General features: G+C 38.0%; 1 protein-coding gene across 9 annotated transcripts in view; it reads right to left on the reverse strand.

The window, feature by feature from the left end:
* The window catches only part of PTPN4 (protein tyrosine phosphatase non-receptor type 4), a 245,317-nt gene that overhangs the window by 101,690 nt on the left and 129,735 nt on the right, over window positions 1-13,892 (reverse strand). For all 9 annotated transcript variants that reach the window (XR_007518073.1, XM_049889148.1, XM_049889150.1 and 6 more), the window contains one exon: window positions 490-578. Coding sequence is in view for 8 of the 9 variants with exons in the window: in XM_049889148.1 (XP_049745105.1) it covers window positions 490-578 (89 nt within the window). In the remaining variant the exon portion in view is untranslated. The remainder of the gene's footprint in view (window positions 1-489; window positions 579-13,892) is intronic.

Consider the following 13,892-nt stretch of genomic DNA (forward strand, 5'->3'; position numbering starts at 1 on the left):
TGGACAATGAGGACAAGGGGAACATGCTAAGGACAGCAGAGTGGTAAGGAAACAAACATGAGTTCTAAACCCCATGGGGCCACCATACTTTGTGCTAACTTAAATCACTGTATTACTGGGTCTTTGTTGCAGCAGCCATGCCTATGTTCCAAGTAATAAACTAGCATACCACTGAATGCATTTAAAGCCCTCAGCATGATGCAAGACATAGGTAAACACTTTAACATTAGCTATTATTTTTTATACTACAGCACATATTTAGAGATTCTCTTAGAGAAAAATACCTAAGTAAAATTTTCTAATTAGCAATTTTAAAAATAAACAATTAAATTATTTTGGTATCTTCTAGTAGGAGCCCAGAAAGTGGGGTAAAGCATAAGTTGTATCAGACAAGTAGGCGGACAGCATTAAAGAGTTCAATAGCTATTTTATAAAATATAAATTATTGCATATAGTGGTAAATGCAAAAGTACTGAGGGAAGTTCTTACCATGGAAAGGTATTCATTCGTACCCTGTTCTTATAAATCAGAATTCCTCCTGACATCACTCCAATCATAATTTCATTGTTACTCTGATCCTTAAAAAAAATAAAAACATGATAAATCTAAATCGTGGGCTTTAATTGTTAAAGATATATTTTAAAAACAGGGTTAATTTTTTGAATACAATGTGACATTTTCAAAGTCAACACATAATTGCACAATACCAACTGAAATGGTTAATTGTTACCTCAAAAAAATTAAGGATGAACTTCAAACTAAGCTTAAATATTGCATTATTAAAATTCTTTAAAACCAAAAATGATTTCAGGATTTCCCATAGTTTATGACTGGGACTGACTCTTTCGGATAAAAGCCAGAATCCAGAAATCAAAGGCCTCCTCATCTTGTAGAATGATGCATTAGTATTCATTCTTCCATTTCTAAAATTATTATGATCCAATCATTGAGCAAATGTGGTGCTACGATTACAAAGGTGAATAAAACATGGAGGAGTCCAGAGTCTGGTCAAGGACAAAGTGTAGTAAAAATACTAAACGTATAACGCGAAGTCCTCTAATTAGTATAATACAATAAAAATACCACATGGGAGTACAGAGTGGGGGAACAGTTCTTGGACAGTTTGGAAGACCCTAAACCCACTGTCATCAAATCAATTTCGACTCATAATGAACGTATAGGACAAAGCAGAACTGCCCCCTAGGGATTCCTGGGCTGTCATCTTTACCGGAGGCTGGCAGGTTTGAACTGCCAACCTTTCGGTTACCAGCCAAGCGCTTAACAACTGCACCACCAGAGCTCCTAGAGAAGAAAATTTAAAATATGCCTTGAAGAATGAGTGAAAGTTTTCATGCTAACTGAAATGGGCTACTTGAAATAGGTAACCTACACTACTGAGAAAACGGGTAGAATTAAAATGCTTGTATCAGATGCGAATCCACCTTGAAACAGCTTTGCTTCTTGCCTTTAAATATTCTCCAGGCAACCTAAGACAGCATGCTCTTACCCTCTACCATTCATTTGCTCAGAAGATAGAACTAATTGATGAAAATATAAGCAAGGTTTTATAACTGTCTTCCTAGACCAAATCCTGTAAAATGTAATTTTAGTAATTTCTAATTAAACAAAATCTTATTAAATTAACTTGTTGGGTAGGATAATACATAACGAGTGATTAAATGTAACAGTATGTATTAATTTGTCTGGTAGTGCATTTTTATTTAGCTATAACCAGCACTACTGTACACTATTATCAGAGTTTTAAAAAATCATTTTTTAAAGGACATCAATTAGAAATTTGGATCAAGATAGCAGAAAAGGCCCAAGGAGGATCCAAATTATATATGGAAGGGCCTCATATTGAGAACTCTGTATACAAACACTTGACATCCATAAGTCAGGCAACAAGAAGAGTGAAGAGAGCATTATGCCAAAATATCTGCTCATAGTTCTTATTCTGTTCTATATTTGTGAAGATGGCATACTAAATAAATGCTCCTACCTCCCCTTCTGCTCCCAATCTCATAAAACATCAAAGATACATGAAAAGAGGAAGAACCCTGACACCTGAAAACAATCCATAACATTTTTGAAGGTATGTTACCAATATGCCAGAAATAAAAGTAGATACGATCAGATCTATGGCGGGCAGGTGAAGGTCCAGAAAACCACAGCTCAAGCTATGCACAAAAGAAACCACTCTACTGCTGCAGATGTTGAAACAGCAGCAAAATAAACAGACACAAGCCTAGGGACAATGAATATAAGAAATAGAGATGGCTCTCAAATTATTCTCAGGATGATCAGGCCAGAAGCAGCTAACATAATTAGTCCACCAATCTCCACAATCCGTTCTTTCTGGGTTGAGTTACAGGAAGCAGAAGTGTGTGCATTCAGTCAAAAGTAGCATGTGTGGACAATGGGAACAGAGGATTAGAGCACTACCCTAGCTGGCTAATAATCTCCAGGAGGGAAGGAGAACCCCACACTGAAAAGGGCAAACTAAAAGCACGTATTACCTGGGAACACATTCCTTCCTTCTTCCACCATCATCTAACGAAGGCCATCCACAATGAAGTGAATGAGGAATCATAAATAAAAAAGGAGCTACACAATCAAGGATCACCAAGCATTTGAGGGAAACCAACACCATTACAGAGATGTAACAACCTCAAACAAATAAGTCAATCAAGCTGCTATGCCAGTAGAAAAACTTATTAAAAAAACATGTGCAGGGATATCTAGTAACTCTAGTTTTTAATTACAGACATCCATATTTAGGTGGCAGTTCCAAAGGCACTGCCAGAGGTGGGCAAGACAAAATCAGAGAACAAGTATTGTTTCTTTCAGGACACAAGTGCTATTCAATCCTAACATCCAGAAAAATGTACTCTGACCATCTTATTTTAAAATATCTTGCTATACATTTCTTCATATCACTTAATACTATTTAATACTATGAATTTATTTGTTTAACCTGTTTATTTGAAGAAAGTGTGAGGCTTTTATTTTGTTCACTGTGGGTGACTCATATGCATTTGTGGAATGAGTGTTTATCATCTGTAGGAAAATGTCTTAGCTGTTTAGCTTGGCATTTAAGGTCCTTCCAAACAACCATCCCACCCTTGTTTTATCGCCCCCTTCTAAATTTTCTGCTATAGTCAGGCCTGTTCCATGCTGTGTTTTGTGCATCCATACTTCATGTTTAGTTAAAGCTGCTCCTGGGCTTTACGTCTCTCTCCCAAATCAAATCAAAGCCTAGATCAAGTCCAGCCTGCCTGTGAAAACTTCACTAGCCCACATACACAAGTTTCTCTCAGGGATATTTACCTGAAATACCCAATTACTGTCAGCTATATGACAACGGGTCACTAGGAGTCAGAATCGACTCGACGGCAGTAGTTGTAATGACAATGGCTGGGATTATATATTATATAACAGTGTATTTCAAACTATTTGTGGTAAAGGACCAGTTTTGTTTGTTCTAAATTTCTAATCTGTCAGAGATGAATACATTAACAAAATATACTGATTATATGCTTGATGAGTTGGCGATGTCAGACTGCTATAGAAGTTTCTAAATGCTTACTCCCAATTTTTATACTTCACTCATCAGGGCCCAGTAACAATTCATGGATCAGCACCAGTCTGCAGACCATACTTTGAGCAGCAATGAAGTATTATATATCTAAATATTCCTCCACAGAGCCTGGTTCTCAAATAAACATTTCATAATTGACAGATTAAATTTCTGGTAATATTATTAACTTCTACTTAACAAGTCACACTACTAGAGAACAAATTTCACATAATCTCTGATTATAAAGAGTTGCAATAAGCTTTAAATATATAGATACTTCTGGAACTAAGATTAATTGATGATTAAAAGGGAGAGATTACAGTATACAATGGCTATATGCTCTGACAATACAAATTTAGAGCAATCATAAAAACGAGGGAGAAGAGGGACAGCATTTACCAATAATTGATGGTGACAGTATTAAAATTACTGTTTTAAGTATAATGTGGAATAAAGAAATTAATAACTACAGGATAAGAGCTTGGCTGCTAACCAAAAGGTCAGCAGTTCAAATCCACCAGCTGCTCCTTGGAAACACTATGGGGCACTTCTACTCTGTCCTATAAAGTTGCTGAGTCAGAATCGACTTGAAGGCACCTAACAAAAACAATCCTAAATTCTGTAATTCCTTGTATCCTCTGAGAAACAAGATACTGTGTATCTCAATATAGATATATAGATATGAATATAAATATATCCTAACTCTATCTACTAAAAAGGCCTAGAAATGACAACCAACCCAGTAAGAAGAAGTATCCTTAACTCCCAGACTGAGATTTTGAAATACCGTTTCCCATGAAAAGAAACCAGGGCTGTTGGGAGAAACGGCTGGTTCTAGGTCTGTGGCAGAAAATAGACAAGAAGAGCCTGAACATCTTAAAATGTCTGGAAGCAATCAAAGACTACTAGGGTCAGGACTCAGGAGCCAAAAGAAGAGATTCCCAGTGGCCAGAGTTGCGACAATTTGAGCTTCGATAAGGAAAGGAATTACAGTGTATTGAAACTTATCAAAAATGTTTAATCCATGACTTCATAATGATATTTTATAAAACATGTATTTGTATATCATCTTAGAATGACGGGGAACCAATTCATTGCCTTGAAAACTGGGTAAATTAAAAAAAAAAAAATCAAACACCATTTTTCCTGCCTTTCATATATGAACTAAACACCTGGGTAACTGAATTGAAAATGAAAAGATATAATTAGCATATCTCTATTTGCAGCCTCCATTGACAATGGATCTAGGCACTGAGCTTCAACGACTGCTTATATATATATATGTATATATATATATAAAAGGGAAAACCAGACATCACGTGCCTTCCCTTGTAAGAACACAAGGGAATCAAACTCAAATCTGATCAAGTCTCTGCATCAAGCTGCTAATTTGCAGGAAATACGGAGGACGGCAGAACATGTTGAACTGAACCAACTGAACCATGAATGCGTGATCAACAAAATCCAGACCGAGAAAAAATACAGGTGAAATGCTCCAATCCTTTAACAGGTAAATTCTAAGTCAGAGTATGGAAAAAGGGGCTACCTGTACATTAAAACAGATTTAAAATTATCTGATTAGAAAAAAACAGCAAGACCAAACTATTGCATCTAGAGAGGCACAACTGGGTAGTAAAACCATCAAAAGATACAACACAGGGAGGGGCTGTGACTGGGACAGGACACAAGGAGGGCTTCTAGAGTGGCTGGCAACATTCCACCTCTGACTTGGGTGGTAGTTAGGATGTTCACCTTATAATAATTCACTAAGATGCACATACTTGTATCTGTGTATAATTTTACAATCCCAGTACCCAGTGCCGTCGAGTCGATTCCGACTCATAGCAACCCTGCAGGACAGAGTAGAACTGCCCCATAGAGTTTCCAAAATAGCAGACTAAAAAACTGCAATGTAAAATGGATGAGATTTCAGATGAATATGAATAAATGTTCTAACATTTTCCACCAATACACCAATTGTTCATTTCACATTCCCTCCGTGGTGAACAGACCCATCTCCCCTTTCCTGTAGAAACTACTGTTTTATGTAGTTGTTGTTGGGTGCTGTGGAGTCGGTTTCAACTCATAGCGATCCTATGCACAACAGGATGAAACCCTACCCAGTCCTGCACCATCCTCACAATTGTTGCTATGCTTGAGCCCCTTGGTGCAGCCACTGTGTCAGTCTATCTTGTTGAGGGTCTTCCTCTTTTTCGCTGACCCTCTATTTTACCAGCATGATGTCTTTCTCTAGGGACTGATCCCTCCTGATTACGTGTCCAAAGTATGTGAGACATAGTCTCACCATCTTGCTTCTAACGAGTATTCTGGTTGTACGTCTTCCAAGACAGATTTGTTCATTCTTTTGGAAGTCCATGTATATTTAATATTCTTTGCCAAAATCACAATTCAAAGGTGTCAATTATTCTTCAGTCTTCCTTATTCATTGTCCACCTTTCACATGCATATGAGGCGACTGAAAACACCATGGCTTGAGTCAGGCGCACCTTAGTCTTCAAGGTGACACCTTTGCTTTTCAACACTTTAGAGAGGTCTTTTGTAGCCCACTTGCCCAATGCAATGCATCTTTTGATTTCTTGACTGCTGCTTCCATGGATGTTGATTGTGGATCCAGGTAAAATGAAATCCTTGATAACTGCTCTATACACAAACTAATTACCTAAGCTACTTAAATATTCTGGCCTCTCTATTGCTAGATGTTAAGAGTACAACAACTCAAACCCACTAAGATTTTATGGCACTTCTGAATGGGAGCAACACGAGTTCTAAGTGCTATGTGGTATTTACCTGTTAAAATATTTTTCTTAATTATTTTTAAGCAAGAAACACTCATTACAAAAAACTTCAAAAAAATACAGAAGCATCAAACAAAACATCAAAGGGCATCTCTCATCTTCCCTGCCCCTCTTCCCCTTATTCCTCAGAGATAACCACTGTTAACACTTTACAGCACATCCTTCTCGATCTTTATTTCTACAAAATATAAATACATATTATATGTATCCACATGATTTCTTTAATCAACAAAAATTTGAATATATTATTCTGTAATTCTCCTTTTGTACTTAGTATATCATACATGTCTTTTCATATCAGTAATCAAACCCAAACCTGTTGCCATAGAGTCAATTCTGACTCATAGTGACCCTATAGGACAGAGTGAATCTACCCCACAGGGTTTCCAAGGAGTGGCTGCTGAATTTGAACTGCCGACCTTTTGGTTAGCAGACAAATGCTTAAAAACTGCGCCACCAGGGCTCCACTTGCGATGTTGTAATAAAAAACCCTGGCATGTATTTCTGCACACTTTTATACATATTTTATAGGATGGAACCTCAGAAATGGAAGACATCAACACACCACTCTCAGTAAGGACAGACATCTAGAAAGAAACTCAACAAAGATACAGAAGAGCTAAAGAACACAATCACCCAATGTGACCTCATAGACATATACAGAACACTCCACCCAACAGCTGCAAAGTACATATTCTTTTCCAATGCACATGGAATGTTCTCCAGAATAGGCCACATCTTAGGCCACAGAGCAACCCTCAACAAAATCCAAAACACTGAGATAATACAAAGTATCTTTGCTGACCACAATGCTATCAAGGTAGAAATTAACAACAGGAGGAGCAAGGAAAAAAATTGGTAACATGGAAACTGAATAATGCCCTCCTTAAAAAAAAAAAAAATTTTTTTTTTAAAAACCACTGGGTAATGGAACAAATCAGAGATAGAATAAAAAAATTCCTAGAATCAAACAAGAATGAAAACACATCATACCAAACCTTTGGGACACCACAAAGGCAGTCCTCAGAGGTCAATTTACAGCAATAGATGCACACATCAAAAAAGAAGGGACAAAATCAAAGCACTAGCTATACAACTTGAACAAACAGAAAGAGAACAGCAAAAAAAAAACCCACAGCCACCAGAAGAAAGAAAATGATAAAGATCAAAGCAGAAATAAACGAAATACAGAAAGATCAACAAGGCCAAAAGTCGGCTCTTTGAAAGGATCAACAAAATTGATAAACTACTGGCCAAAAAAACCCAGAGAGGATGCAAATAACCCAAATAAGAAATGAAATGGGGGACATTACCACATAAAAGGATCACAACAGAGTATTATGAAAAACTATACTCCAACAAATTTGAAAACCTAGAGGGAATGGACAAATTTCTAGAAACACACTACCTACCCAAACTAACATAAAATGATGTTGAAAATCTTAACAGACCCATAACAAGAGAAGACATTGAAAAGGTAATCAAAAAAAAAACTCCCAACAAAAAAAAATCCCTGGCTAAGATGGCTTCTATGGAGAATTTCACCAAACATTCAGAAAAGAGTTTACACCAGGACTACTCAAACTATTTTAGAACATAGAAAACGAAGCAATACTTCCAAATTCATTCTATGAAGCCAGCATAACCCTGATACCAAAATCAGGCAAAGACGCCACAAAAAAAGGAAAATTACAGACCAATATCTCTCATGAATATAGATGTAAAAATTCTCAACAAAATCCTAGCCAAAGGAATTCAACATCATATCAAAAAAATCATACACCACAACCAAACAGGATTCATACAAGGTATGCAAGGATGGTTCAATATTACAAAATCAATCAATGTAATCTGCCACAAAAATAAAAGGAAAGAAAAGAATCACATGATCGACTCAGTTGATGCAGAAAAGGCCTGTGACAAAGTCCAACACCCATTCCTGACAAAAACTCTCAATAAAATAGGTATAGAAGGGAAATTTTTCAATATAATAAAGGGCATCTATGCAAAATCAACAGCCAATATCATTCTTAATGGAGAGAGGCTGAAAACATTCCCCTTGAAAACAGGAACAAGACAATGCCCTTTATCACCACTCCCATTTAGCAATGTGCTGGAAGTTATAGCTAGAGCAATAAGGCAAGAAAAAGAAATAAAGGGCATCCAAACTGGTAATGAAGAAGTTAAACTCTCCCTATTTGTGGATGATATGATACTATACACAGAAGACCTGAAAGTCTCCATAAGAAAGCTACTGGAACTAACAGAAAGATTCAGCAGAGTAGCAGGATACAAGATCAACATACAAAAATCAGTTGGATTCTTATACACCAATAAAGAGAAGGATGAAAAGGAAATCAGGAAAACAATACCATTTACAATAGTTGCTAAAAAAACAAAATACATAGGGATAAATCTAACCAGGGATGTAAAAGATCTATACAAAGAAAACTACAAAACACTACTGCAAGAAACCAAAAGAAATCTACATAAGTGGAAAAACATATAATCCGCATAGACAGGTAGACTCAACATTGTGAAAATGACAATTCTACCCAAAGCAATTTACAAATACAATGCAATCCCGATCTAAATACCAACAACATTCTTTAAAGAGATGGAAAAAATAATCATTAACTTTATATGGAAAGAGAAGAAGCCCCAGATAAGTAAAGCACTATTGAAGAAGAAGAATGAAGGAGGACTCACACTTCCTGACCTCAGAACCTACTACACAGCTCTGGTAGTCAAAACAGCTGGTACTGGCACAACGACAGATACACTGACCAAGGGAACAGAATTGAGAAGCCAGATGTAAATCCATCTACCTATAGTAACCTGATCTTCGACAAAGACCTGAAGCTCATCAAATGGGGAAAAGACAGTCTTTTTTTTTTTTTTTTTTATAAATAATTTTTATTGTGCTTTAAGTGCAAGTCAGTCTGTCAGTCTGTCACATACAAGCTTATATACACCTTACTCCATACTTCCACTTACTCTCCCCCTAACGAGTCAGCCCGCTCCCTCCTTCCAGTCTCTCCTTTCGTGCCGGTTTTGCCAGTTTCTAACCCTCTCTACCCTCCTATCTCCCCTCCAGAAAGGAGATGCCAACACAGTCTCAAGTGTCCACCTGATACAAGTAGCTCACTCTTCATCAGCTTCTCTCTTCAACCCATTATCCAGTCCCTTCCATGTCTAATGAGTTGTCTTCGGGAATGGTTCCTGTCCTGGGCCAACAGAAGGTTTGGGGACCACGACTACCGGGATTCTTCCAGTGTCAGTCAGACCATTAAGTCTGGTCTTTTTATGAGAATTTGGGGTCTACATCCCATTGTTCCCCTGCTTCCTCAGGGGTTCTCTGCTGTGCTCCCTGTCAGGGCAGTCATCAGTTGTGGCCGGGCACCATCTAGTTCTTCTGGTCTCAGGATGATGTAAGTCTCTGGTTCCTGTGGCCCTTTTTGTCTCTTGGGCTTATAGTTATCGTGTGACCTTGGTATTCTTCATTCTCCTTTGATCCAGGTGGGTTGAGACTCATTGATGCATCTTAGATGGCCGCTTGTTAGCATTTAAGACCCCAGACACCACACTTCAAAGTGGGATGCAGAATGTTTTCATAATAGAATTATTTTGCCAATTGACTTAGAAGTCCCCTTAAGCCATAGTCCCCAAACCCCCGCCCTTGCGCCGCTGACCTTCGAAGCATTCAGTTTATCCCGGAAACTCCTTTGCTTTTGGTCCAGTCCAGTTGAGCTGACCTTCCGTGTATGGAGTATTGTTCTTCCCTTCACCTAAAGTAGTTCTTATCTACTAACTAATCAGTAAATAACCCTCTCCCACCCTCCCTCCCTCCCCACCTCATAACCACAAAAGTATGTGTTCTTCTCAGTTTATACTATTTCTCAAGATCTTATAATAGCGGTCTTATACAATATTTGTCCTTTTGCCTCTGACTGATTTCGCTCAGCATAATGCCTTCCAGGTTCCTCCACGTTATGAAATGTTTCACAGATTCGTCACTGTTCTTTATCGATGCATAGTATTCCATTGTGTGAATATACCATCATTTATTTAACCATTCATCCATTGATGGACACCTTGGTTGCTTCCAGCTTTTTGCTACTGTGAACAGAGCTGCAATAAACATGGGTGTGCATATATCTGTTCGTGTAAAGGCTCTTATTTCTCAAGGGTATATTCCGAGGAGGAGCGGGATTTCTGGGTTGTATGGTAGTTCTATTTCTAACTTTTTAAGAAAACGCCAGGTAGATTTCCAAAGTGGTTGTATCATTTTACGTTCCCACCAGCAGTATATAAGAGTTCCAATCTCTCCGCAGCCTCTCCAACAGTTATTATTTTGTGTTTTTTGGATTAATGCCAGCCTTGTTGGAGTGAGATGGAATCTCATCATAGTTTTAATTTACATTTCTCTAATGGCTAATGATCGAGAGCATTTTCTCATGTATCTGTTAGCCGCCTGAATACCTTCTTTAGTGAAGTGTGTGTTCATATCCTTTGCCCACTTTTTGATTGGGTTGTTTGTCTTTTTGTGGTTGAGTTTTAACAGAATCATATAGATTTTAGAGATCAGGCGCTGGTCGGAGATGTCATAGCTGAAATTTTTTTTCCCAATCTGTAGGTGGTCTTTTCACTTTTGGTGAAGTCTTTAGATGAGCATAGGTGTTTGACTTTTAGGAGCTCCCAGTTATCTGGTTTCTCTTCATCATTTTTGGTAATGTTTTGTATTCTGTTTATGCCTTGTATTAGGGCTCCTAGGGTTGTCCCAATTTTTTCTTCCATGATCTTTATCGTTTTAGTCTTTATGTTTAGGTCTTTGATCCACTTGGAGTTAGTTTTTGTGCATGGTGTGAGGTAGGGGTCCTGTTTCATTTTTTTTGCAAATGGATATCCAGTTATGCCAGCAGCATTTGTTAAAAAGACTATCTTTTCCCCAATTAACTGACACTGGGCCTTTGTCAAATATCAGCTGCTCATATGTGGATGGATTTATACCTGGGTTCTCAATTCTAAGACAGTCTTTTTAGCAAATGGTGCTGGCAAAACTGGATGTCCATCTGCAAAAAAAAATGAAACCTTACACCATACACAAAAACTAATTCAAAATGGATCAAAGACCTAAATATAAAGCCAAAAAGTATAAAGCTCATAGAAGAAAAAAAATAGGGTCAATGCTGGAGGCCCTAATACATGGCACTAACAGGATACACAGCATAACCAACAACACACAAGCTCCAGAGGATAAGTTAGATAACTGGGATCTTCTAAAAATTAAACACTTATGCTCATGAAAAGACTTCACCAAAAGAGCAAAAAGAGAACCTACAGACTGGGAAAAATTTTTTGGCTATTATGAATCAGACAAAGGTCAAATCTCTAAAATCTACAGGAAAATCCAACACCCCTACAACAAAAAGACAAATAATCCAATTAAAAAATAGAAACAGGAAATGAACAGACACTTCACCAAAGAAGACATTAAAGCGGCCAACAGACACATGAGGAAATGCTCGCGATCACTAGCCATTGGAGAAACGGAAATCAAAACCACAATGAGAAACCATCTCACCTCAGCATTACTGGCACAAATTTAAAAAAAGAAAACAACAAATGTTGGAGGGGTTGTGGGAGATCAGAACTCTTACGCACTGCTGATGGGAATGCAAAATGGTACACCCATTCTGGAAAATGATATGGTAGTTCCTTAAAAAGCTAGAAACAGAAATACTATATGATCCAGCAATCCCATTCCTAGGAATATATCCTAGAGAAATAAGAGCCCTGACACAAATAGACATATGCATACCCATGTTCACTGCAGCATTGTTCACAATCTCAAAAAGATGGAAACAACCTAGATGCCCATCAACAGATGAATGGATAAACAAGCTATGGTACATACATACAAAGGAGTATTACCCAACAATAAAGAAAAACAATGAATCTGCGAAGCACCTCATAACATGAATGAATCTGGAGAGCATTATGCTGAGTGAAATAAGTCAATCACAAAAGGTCAAATATTGTATGAGACCACTACTGTAAAAACTCATGAAAAGGTTTACCCTCAAAAAGAAACAGTCTTTGATGGTTACGAAGAAGGGGAGGAGTTGGGATGGAAAAACACTAAATAGACAATAGATAAGTGGTAACTTTGGTGAAGGGTAAGACAGTACACAATACTGAGGAAGCCAGCACAGCTTGTACGATGTAAGGTCATGGAAGCTCTATACCAAAAAACCAAACGCACTGCCGTTGAGTCAATTCCGACTCCTAGCGACCCTATAGGACAGGGTAGAACTGCCCCATAGAGTTTCCAAGGACCGCCTGGCAGATTTGAACTGCCGACCTCTTGGTTAGCAGCCGTAGCACTTAACCACTACGCCACCAGGGTTTCCCGGAAGCTCCATTGGCATAACATAGTTTATAGAGAAAATGTTCTACATTCTAATTCGATGAGTAGCACCTGGGGTCTTAAAAGCCCGTGAGCAGCAATCTAAGATACTCCCACTGGTCTCACCCCTCCAGGAGTAAGGGAGAATGAAAAAATCTAAAGACACAAGGGAAAGATTAGTCCAAAGGGTTAACAGACCACATCCACCATGGCCTCCACCAGACTGAGTCCAGTATACCCAGATGGTGGCTGGCTACCACCAACAACTGCCCTGACAGGGATCACAATAGAGGGTCCTGGACAGAGCTGGAGAAAAATATAGAACAAAATTCTAACTCACAGAAAAAGACCAGATTTAGTTTCCTGACAGACGCTGGAGAAACCCCTGAGAGTATCGCCCCCGGAGACCCTTTTAGCCCAGTAATGAAGTCAGTCCCAAGGTTCACCCCTTAGCCAAAGATTAGAGAGACCCATAAAACAAAATGAGAGTAAAGGGGCACATCAGCCCTGGGGCAAGGACTAGAGGGCGGGGGTGGGGGGCGGGGACAGGAAAGCTAGTAAAAGGGAACCCAAGGTTGAGAAGGGAGAGTATTGACATGTCGTGGTGTTGTTAACCAAGGTCATAAAACAGTAGTATGTGTACTAACTGTTTAATGAGAAACTAGATTTTTCTGTAAACCTTCATCTAAAGTACAATTAAAAAAATAAAAAATAAAAGAAATTGAAGACATCAAAAAGTACATTAATATTTGCCTTCCAGAAGTCTTATACCAATCTACACTTTAACCAACACTGTATCACTGTTTACTTTCCTATACTCTGGCCAGTAATGGGTATTTTTGCTCACCTGATAAAAATTGGTATCTCATTCTTTCATTGTTATTTTTTAGGTTATTAGGAGAAACAAGCAATTTTTCATAATATTGGTCATCTGTATTTCTTCTGTGAAATGCTTATTACATGTTTTTCATATATTTCAAATGAGATGTTTTTAATCATTCACTTGTGAGAACTCTTCATAAAATATAGCCAAAAATTTCCTGTCACACATGTTGCAATTATTTTCTCTTTCAGCTTTTAGCTTTGT

This window comes from Elephas maximus, chromosome 6 (genome assembly GCF_024166365.1).
Source record: "Elephas maximus indicus isolate mEleMax1 chromosome 6, mEleMax1 primary haplotype, whole genome shotgun sequence".
NCBI lineage: Eukaryota > Metazoa > Chordata > Mammalia > Proboscidea > Elephantidae > Elephas > Elephas maximus.